General features: G+C 34.1%; 1 protein-coding gene across 1 annotated transcript in view; it reads right to left on the bottom strand.

Annotated features, from left to right (window-relative positions):
* LOC149805925 (TATA-binding protein-associated factor 172-like) overlaps positions 1–25899 on the bottom strand; it is a 182310-nt gene that overhangs the window by 76125 nt on the left and 80286 nt on the right. The window contains exons 19-22 of the mRNA XM_089950707.1: positions 24892–25009; positions 20142–20295; positions 16387–16454; positions 3455–3547 (exon numbers count right to left, since the gene is read on the bottom strand). Of these exons, the coding sequence (XP_089806833.1) occupies positions 3455–3547; positions 16387–16454; positions 20142–20295; positions 24892–25009 (433 nt within the window). The remainder of the gene's footprint in view (positions 1–3454; positions 3548–16386; positions 16455–20141; positions 20296–24891; positions 25010–25899) is intronic.

Here is a 25899-nt window from a genome sequence, read left to right as displayed (position 1 = left end):
AATTTGTTATGCCTTTTTTACTTTATTTTTAAATGACCAGTCAGATTTGTGTGACTGCCCCGTTTGTCACAGAATAAGGCAAGAAATAACTTGGTTTTGCCTTTGAACAATTTGATCATTTTTGCCGTACATGCATACAACGTTACCTTGGGTGGATAATTGTTTTACTAGTTATGTGACTGAGCTAACATGCATCTCACCGTAGTTCACTTGCAGTGACAGACACAAAAAGTACGGTATGCATGGGTATTTTACCCTTGCTAATACTCATTTTCCTGTAGATTTAAGGCAAGTTTCTGTTCTAATCGACACATTGGTCTTTTGGGATCTTGTCAAGGAGTGTATGCTCTCCATTTCATTCTACAACCATGGGGTAAGTGTTACATTTTATTTTATTTGCAAATATGTGAAGCATATTCAGTTTTAATGACGTAGCATGAAATGTTGCCTTTATCACTAGATGAATTTGAAACATTGTGAACTTTTGAATTGTTACAAGTTGCTATTAAGAGTTTAATTTAGTAGCACATGTTTATAGATTTTAATTCCGTAACTGTTATTATGACCAGTATTATGGTCTGTGTGCAGGTGTATCAGGCTGTCAGTTTGGCTGTTTGTATGTCTGTCTGTATGGGGATGGAAGTAAGTGCAACCATCAAGGCTATACAAGGACGGAAGTTTTGACCTGTAAACTTGTGTACATGGTGGATCCATGAAGGTGGTGGTCGCCAATAAAAGTTTGTGGGCTAAACCAAGAATTCAGGAGAAGTGGGGTTTGACAATGGACATGTGAACCAGGTCAAAATTTCTCATTACAAGGTTTACAAGTATTTAAATGAGTCATGCATTGTTATGCAATGACATGCAGTAGAAATGACTATATGAGTCATGAGCCATAAGTTTGATACAATTGTTATGTTTTTTTTTTACAACTGATCATGTTTGTTTCAACTGATTGTGTTGTGTTTCAATAGAGTACATGGAACATATGTTGTGTTTCAATTGAGTACATTTGAATTTGAGTACAATTGAGTTACACCTATTTGCATGAGATTATATGAATCACATCTTGGTTTTACTGTATCATGTGTTTACAGTTTTTGAATCTATGAATAACATTTTTGTTTCCCCATTTTTGAATGATTATATGAATTATTTTAGTATGTCATAAGGTTTCATAAAGTCACAAATTCATTCACATATAACGAATGTTTGTGTGAAGTAAATGAATGAGTTGTATGTTTAGAGCTTGAAAGAATCACACTGTATATGTTGCAGAGAATATATATATATATATATATATATATATATATATATATATATATATATATATATATATATATATATATATATATTCATTTCATGAACTTCCATCATTTATCACATTGTGGTTGTCTTGTCATTTAATCAAGGCATCAATTCAGGTCAAATCCTGTTACACTCTTAAATGGTAACTCCTCTTACAAGGCCACTGTGGTGATGCAGGATGGGTAGCCTTTTAAGAGGGGACCATGGTACCAAGTTTCATCGAAATTGCTTTTAGACAAACTTAAGTTCTGGTCCAGAATAAAATGCATAGGCCATATTTAATTTTAGTAATAATGGATTCGACACTGAAGATACACATTCCCAAATGAATAAAAAGTAGATGGAATAGATGTACAATGTTTCATACCACTGCAATGTGAAGTGATGAAGTTATTACTGGCAAATAAAATGCAATGTTTACATGGAGAACAGATGTACCAAGTTTGGTAGCAAATGGTTTTATCTACTTTTAGTTACAGTGGCTTTGACTCTGAAGCTACATTTCCCCAACTCAACAGAGTTTTTGCTGGGCAAAGTGAAACAAATATACTAATTTAAGTAAATTCTGGTATCTAAAAATAAACCTATCATCCAGAATGGAAATGCATAAGTAAGCTAGCCAGTTAGCTTGTTTCTCTGTGTTGGAGTTTCTAATACAGGCTATGCAGACACCTTCATTCAAGATTGAGCACCAGATACTATGATAAAGTTCTGATCCAGTATTCATACTTATTTGGATTAGCACAACACCTCTGAAATATATCAAAGAATCCAAGCTAGAATTTGGCCACACAAGGCATTGTAATTATGTTGGGCATATCAAAGACCAAGCCATTACAGATTACCTCTGAAAACACCATGCTGAGTCAATACAGAACTGATCACTCTAGTCACAAAAAAGTATCAAATAATGGGATTTAGGATGAGAAACAGAACAAAAACACCAAATTTATTCCTCAAAGTAAATAAATTTCAAATTTACCAAAGCAATATATGTTATTATGCTTAACACAGGTTTAGCCAGCATGGATGACGCTGAAAACACCATGTTGAGTCAATGAAGCATGGATTATTGTTTAGTCATAAAAAGTATCAAATACTGTCATATAAGATAAGAAATAAAACAAAGAACCAAATTTATTTTCAACAGAAAATTCAAGTATTTGCAAATTTTATTAACAACGTTTCCATGATGTGGAATTTGGCACATTTTGAAAGTATTCATGAAAGAATAGATGAACTAATTAACAGTCTGTCATGTGTATTGTTGGTTGAACCACAAAACAAAAACTACACAATAATGTGAAATGAAATGTTTATCAACATAAGCCATCAAAGATAAGTAATACTGAGGTTTATAAGCCATTTTAATGTTTTTTTTTACAAATAAGGCTTGTAAACAATATAGATACAATGCAACAAAAAAAAGTGTGAAATGCACAGGCAGCTTCAGTGCCATGATCATTTCATTTTTTTTTTAAATGTTTTTTTATTTTACCATACAATGTGCACCCCTCCTGAAAATGATAGGAATATAAAGTGCAGGTTATACATAACAAAATATGTAAGTCAAAATATGTATTCAGCAACAGTGACTTTGACCAGGATGTGTCTAACTCCCAAACTGAAAGGGTTACAACTTAGGTTAAGGAAATCACATGTACCATGTTGTGTTGAAATCTGTTCACTAGAACTTAAGATACAACTGGAAACTAAAATAGATGCCTGCCTACTTACCCTCCTGGATGGACAACTGAGCTATAATACCCTATTATAATGTTTAATTGCATGTCAGAACAATACTGGCTATTTGGTGTCAAGGGAAGTTATAAAAAGGTAAAAATAATGAACTGCAAAAACGAAAAAAAAAAGCTTTAGGAAGAAAAATCCTTCCAAATACACATAGTGATTAATAAATTTGTTTTGGCTAGTGAAGTATGGAAATTATTATACTTGTTTCATGTGAAATAAACCCTCATGTTATATGCTTTTCTTGTGCAGAGAGTAAACAGGTCAAACTAAAAATCACCCCACCCCCATGTTAAAACCTGGGTTTTCACAAAGACATATAAGATCACATTGCCAAAAGAATAATAACTGGAATGCTATCACTAGACATTTCTCCAATTATGTCACAAACACTCACCTCTGAATTTCCTTGAGATAACTCTGGAAGCCCTGGCACATCCATCTTTAAATTAGAGGATTTCTTGCAAAAACGCCGACCAGTCTCAGGAGTCTATAAAGAAAAAAATAGGCAAGTTACTCACTTTGATTGCCATAGTAACCATCACAGATCACAGATGATACAGCATTAAAAATATTAGTAAAGTCTGCATGCTACCTCCACATTCAGATTTGTTCAACCACTGAACTTTAAGGACCGACAGCACATGATGTCAATTTTAAAGTATTAAAATTATAACATGAATTCTGATATATTGCAGTAGCACAAATTTTTTTTTAGGGTACCAATTTTCATGGATTTCATTATTATCCCAAAACAAAATTTTATAGACATAACAAACATTAGCCAAATATAATAAAGAAGCCCTTTCCCTCCCACTTTCTTACTGTTTCATTCCTAGAGCTCAACAAAGCTGTTCTATAAATCAACATCATTTCTGTAATCTGGCAATAAAATATTAGCTTTTACATGTGCTTGTTTTATTTTAACTGCATTTTACATTTAACACTAGTATTACTGAAAATGAAAGAAAGAAAGAAAAATGATGCTATACTAGTGGTATGAAAATCAGATTTAATATTTATTCCATCTGATTTTTCATTCAAGTGAAACTGTTGTCAGAATATTTAAATCCTCATGGGAGTATATCTTTATCCCGATGAACAACATAACTGTAAAAATAATAGAACCATTGGTTGAAGCACAACCATTAACAAAACACTAGGTATATACACTACTGCAGAGTACTGAAGTTACACTTCACTGAGGGGGCCCCGAGTGGCCGAGTGGTCTAAAGTGCTCTCAGTTACGGATCACTGCCATCTCACTTCTTTCTGCATGGGTTCGAGTCTAGGATTTGGCCAATGTGGGTATGTGAGAAAGCTTGCCAGTTGCTTCTCGTGGGTCGGTGGTTCTTCCCGGGTTCTTCCTCCACCATTAATACTGGCCGCCATGCATAGCCTATTGTGTGCTGAAAAATGGCGTTAAACCCCAAAACAACAACAACAACACTTCACTGATATTCTGACCACTGAATCAAGACCGCATCAATCAAGTCTGCTATTAAAACTCAAATATGTCAGATAAACAATCCAGGAATTTTTTCATAAAACATGTCCAGCATTCTCAAAGCCAATGATAATTAGGGGTCCAATCTTACACACATTTCCACCTGAGATACAACTATCCATTCTACATGAACTGGCTTGATAAAAGAAGTTTTAAGTAAAGTCTAGTGATTGAAGCTAGTTTGTAAATGGGTAGCTGAAACGAAGTGATTCTATTGTTTTTCGTTTTAGTTAGCATCTTCACACAGTGAAGACTCTTAACACATCACCAAAATGTCATCTTTAAAAGGAATTGTGCAAAATTGCTGCATCTGACTTACTCTGACATGGCACACACCATAAACCTTTAAAGTCACTGTGACCTACTTTTGAATATCATGAGCAGCACTCACCAATATAAATATTCCCATTAAGTTTTATGACTGTATATACAACTGTCAGAGAAACTGAGCAAAATTTAAGAATTTAACGAATACATTAGTGCTTGAAAAAGTACATCAAAAGCATTAAAGGTTGAAAGGAATATCTAGTAATACAAGTTAGGTCTGAAAGAGAAAGTTTCATGCAGTTATCATAAATACCTTCTGAACAATTTAAGCTGAAGGTTTCAAGTAAATTCCCATCTCTGTCTTTTAAGTTACATAAATACCCAGCCATGAGATCAAAGTAACAAGAGTACTGAATGGGCTGAAAGCCTTATTTTGTGTCATGAAATTCATGTTTTGATAAAGATATTTGTTTACAATCCATCATGTATATATATATGACAAGTAATTTTGAGTAACTGAATATTAGATTCATCAAAACTGCATTTGGAAGAAAACCTGTTATCATATAAACTGTTATAGTCTTTTTCCTCAATGTGAGGTCCTATGAGAGTGCCAGAACTTGTAACCTGCTGGCTGTGGACAAATGAAAACCTATTTATCACTGATAAAATTAAACCGAAGATGAAAATATACATTTATATTTTAATTTTTACATTATCTTAATTTCAGAGGCATTGAGATATGAATCTTTAATGATTTGATAAAATCAAACCAACAATGTAAATATAGTGTGAATTCACAAAACACAGTAAGCATAAATGTTTTTCCTGCAAAAAGGAAACTTTCATGGCACAGTAAACATGTTCCAGTCACATTTGGAAATTAAACAATCCATTAGATTCCATTGCTTTTATTTAAGTTTGGTACTGACTTCCATTGAAGAAAGGTTCTTTGTTAGTATTGAAGATTGTAGTCAGCTTTCTTTGATGAAGGGTGCATGCGATATTGAAGTCACCACTCAAGGACAGCTCTGTAGAACCAAACAAATGCCGGTTTCTTATTGTGGCAGCAACATCAAATAAGTGTATTGCATGAACGAGACTGATATTTTCTCCATTTGCTTAGTACGTTTTCATAACAATTGTTACTTCCAAGGTAATCTGTTTTCTTTGAAATTTCAGTAAACTATTTTATCTGGGTACATGTTTAAAAAAGGAATTGGCCATCGTTTGGTTGATTGGAGTTACTGTTCCTCCCTGCCTACTAAATTGACCAACATGTAAGATCCTGTTTTTTTTAAACATTTGTGGTAGTGGAGTGATGCTGCTTTCCATGCATGTGTCAGAAATTTAAAAAAGGGTCAGTAGACGATAGAGACACAGGTGTTCTGGTCTGATGACAGAGATTGCTACAGAAAATGTGAGTGTTCTGAAGGATTTAATTCTGAGTGATAAGAAGAGGAATTTTACTTACCTCCCAAATACAAATGTCAGTCTATGTAAATATATGAATTACTAGTGAGCAGCCAAAAATCCTACACAAGATAGATTATGAGATAATGCCTCGTCCGGTTGATCTCTGCTACCAGAAATGTCAACAACAAAAAAAGCGGATATCTCACAACATACAGTACTCATGCTAAATGTCAACATAAGCGGAGTATATGATATAACAATGCACTGTTAAGATGGCTTGTCAATATGGACAAAGAATTTGTTTATGTAACAACAGATAAATTTCATTGCATTTTATATCAAGTTTGCAACTTCCTTTCATGGAGCCTCTGAATTTCTCCACTAAAAACCAGTGGTTGTAAATACAAGTTTAAACAGCCAACAATGTCGCAAAAAAATAATAATTACCAGATGGTATATTTTGCTGCCAATAAGGAAAAAATCACAATTTGCGACATTGGCGAAGCCCTGTGCAATCCCTGAATAAACTTTGTACACTTCTGTTTGGGTACTTTTAAGAAGAGAAAACTATTTTTTTTGTGTACAAGAAAAATATATATAAAATTTCAGGAGCCACGCCATGATCGTCTTGTATTATTCATCCTGCAATCTCATCTCCAAATGGTAATAAACTTTTTAATTTTTCTTGGCACTTTTAAGAAAGATATTTTTGTGTACAAGAAAAATACATGTATATGAAATTTTGACAGCCACACCACGACTAGGTTATATCCGAATTCGTTATAATGGAGCGTGCTATAGCGGGGTCACACTGTATATATTTATACCAAAATTTCCATTTTATTTTGATTTTAGAGGCAATGAGATAGGAATCTTTAGTGATTTTGTTTAAAACTAATTTCAGTACTGCATTGTCTAACATGTGATCAGTTCATTAGTTAAGCAATGTTTTGGTTGATTGGAAACGTGCTTTCTTTCAAAGCAAACAAAGTAATTTCGTCCAAGTGATGTTCATCTGAGATGTTAATCAACCAATTAAAGAATAATAAAGCTGAAATAATCCTTTGCCCAAGTTTCTTCTACAGTTAATGAAACAGGTATCTTCCTGATTACACAAACTTCCTATCAGTGACTTGTTCGGTTATTTTAGGAACACAAAAGAAATAGTAAGAAAATGAACCATAATCTAATGGGTAACAACCTTCTGCAATAATAATAATAATAATTTAATACCAACACCAACAACTACCAATTAACTAAAATCTGGGATTAGCTGTCATTATTTTGGATCAAAATCATGCAAAGTTGCTGCCTCCAAACTGTTACACTGAAAAACTAATATAACGGTATTTATGTTTTTATTGCAGTGTGCAATAAATTTTTTCATTGGGCAAGTTGATTTCATTGCTGGGCCAGTAAAATGTACCTTTACTCATCATTGGGGCAAGTGGAAAATAAATTAACCTTTTCCAGCCCTAAAAAGGTAGAGCATTATAACCAGTTTTTACCAGGGCTGTTAAGGACCCTGTATTGAGTTTCAGTAGTTTTCACAACTATATATAAAACATTAAGAATCCATACTAAATGCAGAAAGTTAAAGTAATAACTGAAGCATTAAAATTAAATTACTGTGTTGTTTGTTGTTGGTTGGTTCTTGATAGCACTTTGTGCACATTACTGGATATATCTTGCAGACGAAATAGGTGCTAAGTGATCTTCACAAGGACACAGGCAGCTGAACTAGGGTGGCCCAGGCAGGTATCAAATCTGCAATCCTTTGATTGTAACTCTGATGCTTTAACAACTAAGCTATTTCAGTTCCCTAGATCACTGTGACCTGCTTTCACAAATGGTAAGGTAACAGGTGAATGCAAAAATTATGATTCATGACTGTACATACAGCTGTGCCAGAAAACAGCTAAATAAAACAAGAAGAACTGTCACTGTTGATATGGCAGGACTGCAAAGCTTTGTTTTTGTCTAAATGGCACATCTAAGATAAATCACACAGCAGTAATAGTGTTTCAGAAATTATTAAACACAAACATCAATGCAGATCACTGGATGTTGAAATACTGGTTACAGTGATGAATTTTTGACTGCAGAATAGTACTTCTCAAGAACTTTCTACATACAGAACAAGTTATATGATTGTGCAGGCAATAGTGTCTCAGAACCTGAGCTAAAAATAATGGTCTATGCTAGTCAAAGGAGTGTGAAATAGTACTCTTTATGACACATCTACATGGTCCTGCTATCAATGGTACCAGCTGCTCCAAAGGCCTCGCTATATGGACAGATTTCTCACTGAAATCTCTGGTATAATAACTCTAAGTTGCCTACAGCGCAGCTAGATGAAGACCCTAAATGTGATAAAATCACTCAAATTTGGCAGACATTGTAAAAATAATTTAAACAATAGCAGAATGATTAATCCACACAACATATCCAAAAGGAATGTTGGATGGTTAAATTATCACAAAAATAGCTTGGATTGTTGTAGGTTAAACTGTATGATGTTACCAGTACAGCATCAGGGCTAAAAACTAGCAACACCTGGCAGTAGCAAGGGGAGGTTAATGGAAAGAGTTATTGCCCTTTGTCTATGAAAGACAGACAGGAAAAGATAATTTTTTTATTTCTTTTAGTAGGGCTGGATTCACAAGGTAGCAGGCTAATATTCATAATTGTAATGTGATTGGGGAACAGATTTGAAGGGGAAACTTAGCTACCTGGAAGGTTTCATGCAGGTTACTGGTAAAACACTGCCCACAGTGATGTACATTTTACTAAAGGGTGAAATATTGCTTATGATGTACCTTTATCCAAGTTACAAAACTCTGAAAGTAACAGTGTCAGAGAATGCTCATCGCAAACCATACCATAGAAAAATGAGCTTAATGCAAAAGTATGCACAAATCACAAAATCCTACTTCTGACTGATAACTACAGTTCTCTTCATGATACATTTATATAAAAAGTCATGTGATTCAAACCAACAGTGCCTGAGCAAATGATCTCAACACAATCCCAAACCTCAGTGTGGATGCCATCTAGATGGATGGACAACAACAATCCATAAGCTGGAGTTGCTTTAAAATATCATCGAAGCACAAAAAGATAATTATGCCTTACTTTTGCCCATCAAGTTCCGGTAGTACACTGGAAGATTAATACACCAATCAAGTTTCATGACAGCACATGCAACTTTATCCAAAATACTTAGCTAAATGCAAAACTTCATGTTGATGCATACGACTCCAACAGTGCAGTCAGAAAAGCAATACCTATGTCTGGTCTATGCTTCAAAGGCAAGAATAAAATCAGTGTGACTTTTCCTTTCATTTACTGTAAGACATGGCAAGGAATGCCAAGTTGTTGCTTTTAGAAATATTGTGAAAATATTTATTGTATAAGTTAACATAAAAATGTTAAATCAAGCAATAGGAATCAAGAACATAACACAGAAAATTGGTTTTAAAATTTATTCCTAATCAACAGTACAATCACATTCATGGACAAATCTTAATGGTATCCCATGTGCGACATTTTCCAATCATGTATCTCCATGTACCTAATTTGCAATCATGCATCTCCCTGTATCTGCAGATCTCAACACTATTAACTTGCCATGCCACTGTAAATCTGACCACTGTATCTCACCATGTCTATGCTGATATGACCACTGTATCTCACCATGTCTATGCTGATCTGATCACTGTACCTCACCATGTCTATGCCGATATGATCACTGTATCTCACCATGTCTATGCTGATTTGATCATTGTATTGCACCATGCCTAAGATGATCTGATCACTGTATCTCACCATGCCTATGCTGATATGACCATTGTATCTCACCATGTCTAAGCTGATCTGACCATTTTCTCACCATGTCTATGCTGATCTGACCACTGCATCTCACCATGCCTATGGTGATCTGACCATCATATCTCACCATGCCTATGCTGATCTGATTACTATCTCACCATGCCTATACTGATCTGACCACTGTATCTCACTATGCATATGCTGATGTGATCACTATCTCACCATGCCTATGCTGATCTGATCATTTTCTCACCATGCCTATGCTGATCTGATTACTATCTCACCATGCCTATGCTGATCTGACCACTGTATCTCACTATGCATATGCTGATGTGATCACTATCTCACCGTGCCTATGCTGATCTGATCACTATCTCACCATGCCTATGCTGATCTGACCACTGTATCTCACTATTCATATGCTGATGTGATGATAAGTATGTCATAAATCTTAAGACAACTAAGTTTGTGTTTACATGTAGCAAATGGGGAAAAAAAGTGAAATAAAATAATCAGGTCCTAAAAAATGTTCAAGTGATTTTTCTCTATATATATTGTTGAATTAAATAAGAAGAAAAAATTCAGTAATATAAACCCTGCCACAAAATTGCATATATGTAAAAGATAAAACGAAGGAATGGACAGAAATAGCTGCAATACTGAAGCCTTGACTAGGATGGGGAATGCAAGTTAGTACCATGATTTTATTGCAAAGTTTTTAAATCACTGTGTACTGCAATTGATGATTATTCATTATTTAAAATAACATTAATAATGTTTTTTACATTAATTACATAAAATGCATGTCAGTTTTAAATGAAAATATTAAACAGTTAACAATTAATTTATACCTTTCTTACTTTATATATATGTGTGTATTACTAAGATCTGTGTGATCCCCATCTTCAAAGGTCACCCATCATATAAGGTACTATCCTGCTGCATGAGGGGTGGCTCTATAAGATGTTCCATTATGGGTCACAATGGTCTTCCCCATTAAAAACTGCTCTGAAAAGACTTAGTAAGACCACAATCATATTATCCCTTTTGCCAAACAGAACGGAAGAAACACATAATTTTATTTTAAATGGAGATAACAGTGAATTATATTCACCTGCTAAATCTTTAAATGAACATTGGTTTAATAGTCATGATAAATTCAAAATTTCAAATGAAAATGGGACAAAAATGTCAGTAATTGCTATATGCCTTGGCCTTGTGCAAAAGATGGGAACCTACCTTAAAATAAAAGACCCAAAAATGTAAGTATAGGTCACGTTATTCCATAGAATTTAACCCATCATCAATAATTATGTCCAAGAAGACTGGTAACAGTGACAGGTAAATGTGATGCCAAGAAACCTGCAATGTACACACATTAAAGAGATAACAAGAATTACTGTGATCTCACACTTTAAAGAGCTAGCATGATGAGCTACAGTGATCTGACACTTTAAGGACCTAGCATGGTGAGCGACTGTGATCTGACACTCTTAAGAGCTAGCATGATGAGCTACTGTGGTTTCATAACTTGTGTACAATTTCTCCTAAATTTCATGTGAGATGATGTCAATATGAACTGTCTCATAAGTGCTGACATTTGTAGTCACAGTTGTGTCTGGCAATTCAATATCCTGTGAAAAAAGTAATGAAATACCATCAGTATTTATAAGTTATAAAAGGTATTGAAATGGCTCCATAAACATTTTTCAGCACAGTGCAGTGAATTCTTTGGTATTTCCACAAAAGATTGAGAACCACAATTTTGAGATTAGTCTTTGGTAAAGATTCAGTGAATTTAAAATGTGGATAGACAAGAAAGAGTATAGTGGTACCACTCTTATAAGGCCACACATTCTGTACAGAAAAGCAGGCCTCACATGAGGGGGACAGAATGGTAAAAATATGTCAGGTAAAAGGGCCCCTGGTTTAGTGGGGCATTGCAGGAGGGCACAACTGTATTGCTAATGATATCATTAGATATGTCAGGGAATATTATCATTCAACAGTAGATTGGTGATAATTATGAAATAGAATGGATGAATGAATATCATCTACGATCTATGAAGGGAACATACATGGCAAATTTTTGCCTTTTTAATGCAGAATCACTTTAAATTCATGCACATTACAGTATTACAAGGACATACAGCAGATGTGAAAATAAACATTCCCCACAAAAAGCAGGGAGGCACAGACACTGATATGGGAAATAAAACAAAAACAAAAATCTACCCAAAACATTGAAAATTTTGTAAGAATATTTTGCAAGATTAAAAATGTTCAGTTCTTTGACATAATAAAATATACAACTTTAATTGGTCTAATTTCTAATGATTTTTGGATGGACATTCAATTAAAGGATGAACAGCAAAGCAAGCAATACAGTATTTACACATCAAATGTGTAGTTTGCACAGAGCCATTAAATAATAAGGCTTAGATGTACCAATAACCGACTATACCAGTGCTGTGAATGTAAATTACTTTCTATTACTGTCCGCAAAGTCAATATGATTTCACCTAAAAACAAGTCTGTATCATGTTATGTTCAAAGTCTAATCACTGTACAAGACTATACCTATCAATGTACAAGACTGTACCTATCAATGTAGTTGACTATCAATCAATGTGCAAGACTATCAATCAATGTACAAGACTGTACCAATCAATGTACAAAACTGTACCAATCAATGTACAAGACTGTACCAATTAATGTACAAGACTGTATCAACCAATGTACAAGACTTTATCTATCAACGTATTAAACTGTATCTATGGCATAACAGAACTTCTGTTTCAAAATATGTTGATCTGGCTAAGCATATATTGCTGGAAAGTGAAGAAATGCATCTATCAATGTACAAGACTATCAATCAATGTACAAGACTGTATCAATCAATGTACAAGACTGTATCAATCAATGTACTAGACTGTATCAATCAATGTACTAGACTGTATCAATTAATGTACAAGACTGTGCCTATCAATATACAAGACTGTACCTATCAATGTACAAGACTATCAATCCATGTACAAGACTGTACCTACCAATGTACAAGACTATCAATCAATGTACAAGACTGTATCAATCAATGTACTAGGCTGTATCAATTAATGTACAAGACTGTATCAATCAATATACTAGGCTGTATCAATCAATGTACAAGACTGTACCTATCAATATACAAGACTGTACCAATCAATGTACTGGGCTGTATCAATTAATGTACAAGACCGTATCAATGAAAATACTAGGCTGTATCAATGAATGTACAAGACTGTACCAATCAATGTACAAGACTGTACCAATCAATGTACAAGACTGTACCAATCAAGATATAAGACTGCATCTATCAATGTATTAGACTGTATCTATGGCATAACAGAACTTCTGTTTCAAAATATTTTTGACCTGGCTAAGCATATATTGCAGGAAAGTGAAGAAATGCACTGAATGGAATTTAAATTAAAAAACCCCTAGATATGTGCTTATAAAACAGTTATGCCACTGTTGACCAGTCAAAAAAGTAAAAACAAATTGAATTTTTTTAAAACACTAACATAGTGGCATGAAATTATCAACAGATCAACAACATATGCATATAAATATGCAAGTCAAATTTTATTTTACTTATGACAAGAGATTTTTGCTTAATAGTTCAGAATATTGAAAAAAGTTTGCTTTAATTGCCTGCTAATATTAAAAGGTCATTTACATATAAACATAAATGTGCCTAATACATCTGTTTTCCTCAAGTGGCTTTTGCTCAATTGTTGACACAAGTTTAGTCTCCAAACAGTGAAGCTCAAAATGTCCAAAAATGAGTAAAAGATTGAAACAATACTTATAAATGGTCTGAAAACTGAACCATTTCATCTGAATAGGAGTACAAATACATACATCGAACTTCATTTGTCAACCTCAGGTGCAAGTCTAAAAATGTAAAAATTGTGTAATAAATTGAACAAAGCCAGGAATGCATTTTGCACCCATAATTAAAGCAGAGCTGTAAAATATGTGACCATGACCGCTAAGTCCAAAGATTAAGCAAGCATGTCACAAAATGAACTGTCTGACCTTCATAATGATTCATGCCAAGTATCAGGAAAAAAGTTTAGGAAATATATGCAAAGAAAAAAAGACTAATCAAAAGTTGTTGATGCTGTCACTGACTAATATGTCTCGCTTCTCACTGACACAGGTCTAACAAAAACTGTTGTAATGACATGACAATGTAAAAAGGTCATCTACATATGTGTACAAATGTACTACCAAATTTCATGTCTATCTTCAGTGACTTTTGTACAATCTTGCTAACAAGCTTCTGATAACAGACTGACAGGATCAAATTAAGAGGCTCTAGATGCTTCTAACCATCTCTTCCTGCGAAATTTCAGTGATAAGAATATAATACAAACAGCAAGATCTTGATCATCTGGATGCATATAATCAATTCATTTAATTCATCTAGACCCACTGAGTCTTGGGATGGAGGACAGGTCCAATGCTCTCTCATTGATTTTGCAGCTACCATTGTTCTCAGTTCTGATGAAATCAACATGATTCATGATACTAATCAGTAGGTGATATTCGAGAAAATGGGAAAGATGTACCTCTACAATATCAAGTAATATAGACTTTCTACTCACATTAAAATATATAGATGATAAAATTAAATTTTTGAGACCATGTTTTTTTTAAATTGAAAATTACTAGTTCTGGTTCCAGAGGTTGTGAATAGATGTTAGACTTCTTGTTATTAGATCAAAAGCTGACATGTCCAAACTGCACAAGGAGAGATGAACATTTACAAAAAGTAGGGTAAGTCTGAGATATTGTTTAAAAAATGTGCCCAGAAATTGGTGGCCCAATAAGCAAAAAGAAGTCAAATTTTCAACCATCGGTTCATCCACAGTCAAAATAGTCAACTGAAAACAACATCTTTTATATATCTAACCACCTGGCAAAACAAAACTTTCTTTCAAACAGATGTGTTTGGATACAATATGAAATATTACAAAAAGCATGTTTCCAATCCCCATTTCAGGCAAAAATGAAAACAGTCTGCAGGTGAAGAATGAGTTACAATTCTATATCACTCCATGACCATTTTTCAAAGTCAAGTGACCACTCTGGCATCTTCTAAACCCACATAGGCCATGAATAATTAATTAGGACTGAATTCCCAGAAAAAACTTTTAGATAATGAATACTCAGAGTAATTATTAACACCAAAGTGTGTCTTGACCTGTATATTGCATTCAAATTACAACAGAATGTAAATACTGATGGTAATATGCAGAAAGAGAGAGAGAGAGAGAGAGAGAGAGAGAGAGAGAGAGAGAGAGAGAGAAAGAGAGAGAAGAGTTTAAAATTAACTGAATACACAGTGACAAAGTAATATGGGTACTTTCTGCACTAAGACTATTTTGAAGAAAACAATACCACTGCACAGCTCAAACGAAATTATGTTTGCTTTAGCCAAAGGTACACAAAACTGCCTTCTGTGGATCATTTTTTAAACAACTATAATAAATACATCATTTATCTAGAAGGACGATGGGTTGAAAAAAAAAGAGAAGGCCAGAACAAAATTGTTCACTGAAGTCTAATAAAAAATAATTGAAACAAATGAGGAATCTAAAATCTTACCTTGATTCTTCACACTGTACACTGACCTTCTGACATGCCAGAAAACTTGAAACTTTATAAACAAACGCACGTGGTTGCAGAGGGAAAAAAGTGAAAGCTGATCATACAAGAAAGCAGACAATCTTCACATGATATACATGTATTTTGTAATCAACTTCTAATTAAGTTACTTTTGCAAATTAGGCTGATTAGAAAATAATTATTTTCTCAAACCTAGTGCAGTAAGAATTATTCCACAAATTCTCATGCATACAAAGACAGTATTCAGCTCAGTATTTCAGTTAATAATAAAAACAGTTTAATAATAAATTGATTACTTGATAACAAATTTAACTAAACTAAATAATTTCCTTTCTTTCAATTATCAAAAAATAGATAACAAACTATTTTAATGAAATAATGCTTCATTTAGTATGTAAGCAAAGCAGCAGAAAAAACAGCACAGAATCAGGCTAAGAACCAAGGACAAAGATAATGTTTGTAATGTGCTTGGATCATACACATGCCGGTGACCTAGTTCTGGGATTTTGAGATCATAGTGGTGGCAGTGGAGGTGTATACAAACAACATCCATGACAACAAGATTTCTGGATGCTGCAAAAGTTCAGTACTCAACTACAAATAAACAACAATAAGGAAACAAGTTTATTAACCTTCTGTAATTTGTTGAGTGTAAGTATTCCACGGAAAGTATCGCAACTTGCTTCAGGAACTGTTCCATCTGAAAAACAGTATAAACTTGAGTTATCAGCAATGGGTACATTACATGCATCATAAAGGGTCCTAAAAACTACAGTCTCTCAGAAGTGCCTTAAACAAAGGAACCAGTGTTGGGTAAAAATAAAGAATTTATGAAGAATGCTGGAAATTCAATTCATTCAAGGTCTTAATATAAAACTACAGGTCAAATCTGGCTGAAATAAAACAATGCATGGTAAAGTAAGGCTGAGGTCAGCAAACTTAGCAGGACAGGCCATTATGGCATAACACTTCTAAATTACAATATAAATTGGCTGGAATGAAAATAATTTAAATTTCTCTTAAATATAAAGCTGCATGCCAAACTTGGTTGAAACAGCTATTGGCTGTGGAAATCAAAGAGAAGAAGCCCGACAATCAAGGTCATAACTCCTGTATGTGTCATGGAATGCTACATATCAAACTAATCCTATGAACCTAATATTGCATGCTATGAACCTAATATTGCATGCTATGAACCTAATACTGCATGCTAAATTTGGTTTTCAATTAAAATCTCCTAAGTTATACTGCAAAAAATATGGAATGAGGGAATATAAAGGGCCATAACGCCTGTAAATTATTATTTGGAATACTGAAAATCAAACTCATTCAAGATCTCAGCAATATTATTGTTGTTGTAGGGTTTAACACATCAGCACAATACTGGTATATGGTTCCAATTGAGAGCTCTAAAAATGTAAACATAAAAAACTGCAAAAAACACCCACAACATACAGGAAGACAAAGCTTCGAAAAAAATATAAACATTAAGTACTGAAGTATACAAATTCATATGTACAGAATTTACAATTCTGTAAATGGTACATAAAATAAATGATAAAGGTAAAACATGCAAAATCAGTATAAAGCTACATGGGAACATAACTCCTGTGGTTGATGATGTGGAACTCTGGAAATTCCAGGAGCCACTTATCACACATGCTAATTTTCAGACAAAAATGTGGGTTTTTTTTTTGTTAGGTTGAATGCCACTTTTTAGGACATGAAACATAGGCCCAGTATATTTTTGTGGAGGAAGAACCTGGGAAACCTTAGAAAGGACCACGAACCCAGAGGAAGCTAATGGCAAGCTTTCTCACATACCCTAGTTGGATGAGCTGATACTCAAGCCATTGCCGACAGAGGAGAGATTTATGTGATCTGGCAAGGTGAGTACCTTAAGCCACTCAGTCACCCAGACCTCCATACAAAAGAGGTACACAACTTCTGATTTATTTATTATTATGAAAAATGATCCCCCCCCCGCTCAATACTAAGATAGCATGACTATAACAGTGTATGAGAAGTTTAAGGCCATTACAAGTGTAAGTTAATATGAACACCCAACCATACATATGTATGTATTGGCGATAAATGTATATGTCAGCTATTTCAGTAACTGCATCTACATGTAGTACATGAAGTACTCCTATTGCTGTATTGCATGTTTCAGGATATGGTGATGGATAATGTGTTACAGACCTACTTATGTATAGTCTCTCAGGTGACAACAAATTTAGTGTACCTGAAGCCACTTTTCCTTACATGGGCAATGAACAGCAACAATGGCGTCAATTTTATACTGCAGGAGTGCCTTTTTTTTCTCTTTTTTTTAAAACAAAAACATCTAGAGTCAAAGAAATACTTTCAAAGCAACGAAAAAAGGATTATGTTTGGCATTTTAAATTACTTTTGAATTAGTATAAGCTTACTTTGGGGAGGGGGAGTGGTGGTAACAAAAACTTGCACACCAAGATATTACTTGTTACACTGGCAAGGTATAGTATATGGACTGTCGTCAGAGTGTGGTTTGAACTTCAGGACTGTAAGCAGAGATTTACCTGGGCTGAGTTCAACATGGCTGGCATTAGGATAAAGCTTTTTTAACGATCCTTATGCATCGGCTGTGAGTGAATTTTACTTGGTGACAATGTTTAGCAATCCTTATGCATGGGCTGTGAGTGAATGTTACTTGGTGACAATGTTTATCAATCCTTATGTATGGGCTATGAGTGAATGTTACTTGGTGACAATGTTTAGCAATCCTTATGCATGGTCTGTGAGTGAATGTTACTTGGTGACAATGTTTAGCAATCCTTATGCATGGGCTGTGAGTGAATGTTACTTGTTGACAACAGCTAACAGTTAACAATCCTTATGCATGTGCTGCGAGTGAATGTTACTTGGTGACAATGTTTAGCAATCCTTATGCATCGGCTGTGAGTGAATGTTACTTGGTGACAACAGCTAACAGTTAAGTTATTTTACAATGAGAAATGCATGCAAATTTTGTTTCACTCACATGTATGCTTGTCAAGTGAGACATGTAAACAGCTACATATATTGTTAATTAACCTTGAAACACCTGACAGGTACTTAGAGTCAAGGAGTCTATATTTACAATGGCCCCAGGTGGCTGAGTGATCTAAGGTGCTTGCCTTTACAGATCACTGACATTTCACCACTCTGTCTGCATTGATTTGAGTCTAGAGATTGGTCAACATGGGTATGTGAAAGTTTGCCAGCAGCTTCCTGAGGGTTGGTGGTTCTTCCTCCACCAAATATATTGGCCATGATGTATAGCTGAAAAAAGGCAATAAACCCATAGCAACAGCAACAACAACCCTATATACATGGCCAATATTCCTTGAAACACCTGACATGTACTTGGACCCAATTACTCAACCACAAAGACTAAATATACATTTTCTAAGAGCAGGTCAAACTTATTTCTTAACCTTTAAAGTGCATGGTTCAACTAATTGGAAAATTCAATGCTATGCCAATTCAATGTTAAGAAAATGCTAAACATGTTGAAAATGCTAACAAGCAAACAGACACTTGAAAAACAGACAAACTGTATTATATGTTAATGGTACATAACTATATCTTTCACAAACAGTCTTCTTGTACTGTCAGAATTATGAATGTCTCTGCATTTAACAGCACCTCAATAAAAGTATGGTGCCAATTAAAAGCAAAGTTTTAGAAACGTAAAAACAAAATAAAATATAAATTATAATGATGTTAAAATTCTGTTAAAAGTTGTTAAATAAACAATAAAGGTAAAATATGTTAAATCCTAAATACACATGGTTAAATCTTGTTATATAAACTGCATTCCCGCATAAAGTCCAAACATGTGTACATTAGCATTTAATGGCACATCAGCACAACAATGGACACAAGACACCAATTATAAGTAAAATTCTAAAATTGTAAAATTGAAGAACTGCAAAAGAAATTTAGGAAGATAAAACCTTTCAAATAAATGTAAACATGAAATACAAGACACAAAAAAAACCCACAAAAAAACCCACAATAAAATTAAAAAGTTTTAAAAAAAATAAATAAATGAATACAAATAAAACAATATCACATATGAAATCCACAACTGGGAGGATGGGGGATAAATAAATCACAAACCATGACCTTTAGAAACGAAAAACAGGGTGACACCTCCAAATACAAGACACAAAAGTATAAAAGATACAGATCTTAAAATTCTGTAAAAAATATATAAAATAAAAGAAAAAGGTTAAACATGTACTGGAGGAATTTTTTTTGGTTGGGAATGAATAAGAATTGTGGCAAAGATTTACCTGTTGTATTGGAAGAGTTCATTTTGACTGGGTGAATGTAATGAGAATTATTGGCAGAGATTTACCTGTTGCATTGGAAAAGCTTATTTGGACAGGAGGGGTGCAGTTGGGATCACAGCACAAAGCAGAACACAGGTTTGTCACGACCTTGCTGTTGGGACAGGGGTCTCTGGTTAGACACTGCTTCAACAGATGGGCAATACAGCATCCAGCTTCATGCTGTCATGAAGGACAATGATTCAAGTCATTTAAATTACACATAAACTTTTTAATATGGCATGTTACTGTTAGGTTGAAATATCATTAATCCTCTTAAACACACAATATAATACACCTGAAAACATAATGTATAATACACCTGAAAGTGACTTGTAAGCAAATAAAAGAAAATACATTCAACTGACATAGTATAAAAACAGTTCTTGCCATAAGAAGGAAGTCAACATATTTTCTTACAAATATTATCTTGTAAGCAATACTTAACAAGAACAAGAAATATAAAATTTTCTGCCTTGGATTTTTATCAAAAATCCTTTCTCTGCATTTATCTCATGTTAATGGTACATTTCATTCTTCGATGTCTTCCGAATTATTAACATTTCAGTGGATGGTACCACTACATGTATTGTAATTGGTGTGCTTTTCATATTGAGTATTTCTTTATATTTTACTTAATGAGTACCATATCCCTGAGATACTGAGGAAATAAAAGGACAAATTTATTAACCAGTGATGCTCTAATTGACTACAAACCATGTAGCAAACTTTGCTTGTTTTACTGTGTATTATTGGAGAAGAAGTAGGCATATGATACACCTACCACACGTTTAATAGTCCTCTATGTAGATAAGTGACATTTCAGTGCAGAAATCCCTTATCTTCTTTCAGCCAGTGACCTTGGCCATAACTTTTTTGACCCTAAAAATCAATAGACTTCTTCCTTACCCTGGAGAAGAACTCATTTGTCAGGAGGAAACACTCAGTAATAGTGACCATTGTAATTTGAACCTAAAGTCAATAGGGACCATCTGTACACCCAGTGCATACTATCCACAAGGTTTGGTAACTGTAAATTTATTGAAGTTATTGTGTGAAAATCATTGTACTTCTTTCAGCCACAGTGATTTTGACCTTTAAGCCTTGGGAATATAATTATGTCATAGCCCAAAATCAACAGGGCTCCCACCTCACCCGAAGTAAATGCCACTGTATTACACTGATGCCTTTTGATAAGAAAAATACAATAATTTTATAAAAGTAATGCAGGTGGAAAAGAAATGTAATGCAAGGGTGAGCAAAGATAAATTTCATCATAACTTTATTAAGGGAAGATGCACTGAAGCTAGTAGTGCCACCTGAACCAAATGAATCATCCATTAATGAAACTGAGTAACAGAATCAATAAACATAGGACCCATGGGCATGTGACTATGACACAGCCAGTATCAAAAGAAATTAAAATACTGTAGAGCTGATGAATATTGCAATACATACCACATCTTTTATAATGTTTTAAATATCTTACATGTGAAGAACAAACTAGAGCCATTAGAGATGGATACATCATAAAGGGCCCTGCCCACTTCAGTTTGCTCCTTTGGGCCTTCAAGAGAGAAATTTGTGTTGGAAAAGCTTAGAAAATGGGCATTCTGAGGATATGGCTCCTCTAAATGGTGAGGTGGAATGCTTAAAGTCCAGCTGTTACATGGACTCATCAATTAAGATACGAAACTTGTTGACATGAGCCATAACTCCATCCAAAATGGAGTTCATGAGACAAAACCCATAAAAGACACAATTACAAAACAAAGTTTAGGTCAAGCTGCATCAGAATATGCTGATTGATTCTTTGTATAATCAATGTCAATGTCAGTGGTCAATGTTGCATTTCAATGTTCAAAATAAACACCATTGAAAGAACATATTTCTTTTTGTCTCAAAATCAGATGCTTTATTACAAAGAAGATAAAAGTGATAATTTTTAAATGTGTCGAATTCAACTACATGTTATTCAAGGCTATGCTCTCAGTGGCTGATTATGCCATAAATCAAGTCAATTTGTCTCTTGATGTTATTAACAGACTTATCCATAAATGCTTCAATTATATGTAATGCAAAATCTCTCTTAATTAGCTACTGTTGTTCTGGATCAGGAATTGGACATGGAATGAAACAATAATTTCATACTTTTATTTCCTACATTTAAACTAGCAAGTTAACCCTAGGAGTTCATGCCTTTTCTCCTCCATATCCAAACTATTTAGTCAGCCCTACAGGAGTTCATGCCTTTTCTCCTCCATATCCAAACTACTTATGCCTTTTCTCCTCCATATCCAAACTACTTATGTCTTTTCTCCTCCATATCCAAACTATTCAGTCAGCCCTACAGGAGTCCATGCCTTTTCTTCTCCATATCCAAACTACTTATGCCTTTTTTCCTCCATATCCAAACTACTTAGTCAGCCCTACAGGAGTCCATGCCTTTTCTCCTTCATATCCAAACTACTTAGTCAGCCCTCAGGAAGAAATTCATGCCTTTTCTCCTCCATATCCAAACTATTTAGTCAGCCCTACAGGAGTTCATGCCTTTTCTCCTCCATATCCAAACTACTTAGTCAGCCCTACAGGAGTCCATGCCTTCTCTCCTCCATAATCCAAACTAGTTAGTCAGCCCTACAGGAGTTCATGCCTTTTCTCCTCCATATCCAAACTACTTAGTCAGCCCTCAGGAAGGAATTCATACCTTTTCTCCTCCATATCCAAACTACTTATGCCTTTTCTCCTTCATATCCAAACTACTTAGTCAGCCCTCAGGAAGGAATTCATGCCTTTTCTCCTCCATATCCAAACTATTTAGTCAGCCCTACAGGAGTTTATGCCTTTTCTCCTCCATATCCAAACTACTTATGCCTTTTCTCCTCTATATCCAAACTACTTAGCCCTCAGGAAGGAATTCATACCTTTTCTCCTCCATATCCAAACTATTTAGTCAGCCCTACAGGAGTTCATGCCTTTTCTTCTCCATATCCAAACTACTTATGCCTTTTCTCCTCCATATCCAAACTATTTAGTCAGCCCTACAGGACTTCATGCCTTTTCTCCTCCATATCCAAACTACTTAGTCAGCCCTACAGGAGTCCATGCCTTCTCTCCTCCATATCCAAACTACTTAGTCAGCCCTACAGAAAGGAATTCACGCCTTTTCTCCTCCATATCCAAACTATTTAGTCAGCCCTACAGCAAAGTGTATCTGGATGGCACTGAGAGTGAGGACCATAGAAATGGAAAGTAATAAACACAAGTGATGCAAAAAAAAGTTTTTTTGCAGTCAATATATGAGGATGAATGGATGTGCATTCACACAGTCCTTCATTTTAAACGTAGAAGTCAACCACAAGAGAAGTATAAACATAATATTTGTTAATACAGGTGGCACAAAATGTGTAATCTAAGCATAATAAGTGTAATTTATATATTACTAGTACTAATATTAGTACCCTTCTTTGTTAAGGACACATCATAGCTAATAATTAGGTGCCATAGTTACAGTACAGTGCATGAAAAATGTACATTTATTTTTATTACCAACCTGGATCTGCAGGTCAAACTACTTGGCCAAAATAGGCCAATTCCATGTGGATTGGAACCAGAACACAAACACAAAAAATACTGAAAAACCATTTACATTCAACACTCATTTTCACTAGTCTACACATTATCTTTTGCCAAACGTTTGTGAAGTCCACAGATTCTGCAAAGAGCATGACAAAGTGCTCAGCCTGAGTGCTGTATTGCATCACTCCCATGTTCTTCTTTACAAATTTGTAAAGCAGTGTTGATTTATTCTTTTTCTGACTGGACATATTTAAAGTTAAGAAGACTCATCTGCTCAATAATTTTCATCCACAAGTGAAACATTAAAATCCCATTTTGCTTAATATCTGGTATCATTTTCTTTAAAAGTACAGACTGGTTTGCTAACTAACTGGATTATCAATATAATGGATCTGCGAGACAAAGTTTCAAATTAAAGAAACCCATCTGTTTTCTTGAAAATAGGTTATATATAGTTGCTATAAACAGAAAATTAGGAAACTACATGTAGATCTATGACAGACAAATTAGCTCTTATGCTATTCTTATGCAGCAGTCTTTCTTTTAAGAATATTTTAAAATTTTTATGAAAAGTGGTATTAAAAAGTTTATAATACTTTATTTTTTTAATTATTTTTTAACATACCAGAAAAGAGAAATCCATATAGAGGCAAGCGCAATATGTAATTTGGAAAAAAATCTTAATGATAAATCCAAAAGTATAATGGTTGGAATGTAAGTTTAAGGAGTTTTCGCAATGAATCAAATGTCAAAAGTGTGCTCATTGTGCTTGCATATTCATTCTCATTTTGCATTTTATATTTATGAGCTAATATTAATTGACCCAATCAATTAAACATGTCTTCAGCAGTTACAAGCAGTATCATTGTTTCTACAGTCCTTTGTTCTGGAGTAGCAGGAGAATCAGCACATTCAATTTATCTTGACCACTGCCATCAGTGCCTACAGTTGACTTGGCATTGTCATTACTGCTAGATGCTGCTTTCTTAAACAAAGAAAGCTATCAGTTCACTTTATTCCATTCCATTTTATGCATGCAAGAATTTAAATGTCAACACCATATATTCTATGTCCGATCTAAGCCCACTGTGTGAAGTATGCACAGTTACCAAGAGAAAGTCTCCTATATCAAACATGCAGGCTTTATAATGAATAAAAAGTTAACCTGGGCTTTTATGATGTGTATAAATTGTGTTTTACCTGCAAGTAGTAATTTTCCTCCTTTTTAATGGCCTCCATCAGTGGGCGGATTACAGGATTTAACTTGTCAGGTAGAGCATTCAACATAACAAGTGCCCTGGCTAGACTGCTTTGGACCCTGTGCATGCAAATTAAAAATTGTATGTAAAAAGTGTATAAGAATGCAAAAGAAAATTAGTAACAGTACATTATACAGATGCTGTTAAATGTACCAACAGACCAATTATGGACATTGGTCATTTATTGTCTAAAATCTGGCTTTTAAAAAAAACATTTTCACTGATAGACTAGTTTCTATTATAAAATGTTACAAAAGTAACAAGAGTTCAAAATGGTAGACCATGACATCACAGGAATGTGCAGATGTCCTTTTGTCACATGATAAAATGGTAATGAAATGCTGAAAAATTTAATTTTTACCAGAAATATAAATTTTTGAACAATAATTAACATTAAGCAGATGCATTATCAACTTTTTATGTGGTCAAGTGCTTATACATTTATATACCCAACTTTATATGTGGTCAAGTGTTTTATATATTTATATACCCAACTTTACATGTGGTCAAGTGTTTATATATTTATATACTCAACTTTACATGTGGTCAAGTGTTTTATATATTTATATACCCAACTTTACATGTGGTCAAGTGTTTTATATATTTATATACCCAACTTCATATGTGGTCAAGTGTTTATATATTTACATTTTTATATACCCAACTTCATATGTGGTCAAGTGTTTATATATTTACATGTTTATATATCCAACTTTATATGTGGTCAAGTGTTTTATATATTTATATACCCAACTTCATATGTGGTCAAGTGTTTATATATTTATATACCCAACTTTACATGTGGTCAAGTGTTTTATATATTTATATACCCAACTTCATATGTGGTCAAGTGTTTATATATTTACATTTTTATATACCCAACTTCATATGTGGTCAAGTGTTTGATATATTTACATGTTTATATATCCAACTTTATATGTGGTCAAGT

The sequence above is a fragment of the Sinohyriopsis cumingii genome, chromosome 2 (assembly GCF_028554795.1).
Source record: "Sinohyriopsis cumingii isolate HCF-2022 chromosome 2, ASM2855479v2, whole genome shotgun sequence".
Classification (NCBI taxonomy): Eukaryota; Metazoa; Mollusca; class Bivalvia; order Unionida; family Unionidae; genus Sinohyriopsis; species Sinohyriopsis cumingii.
Note: the sequence above shows the minus strand (reverse complement) of the source record. Positions and strands in the feature narration are given on the sequence as shown.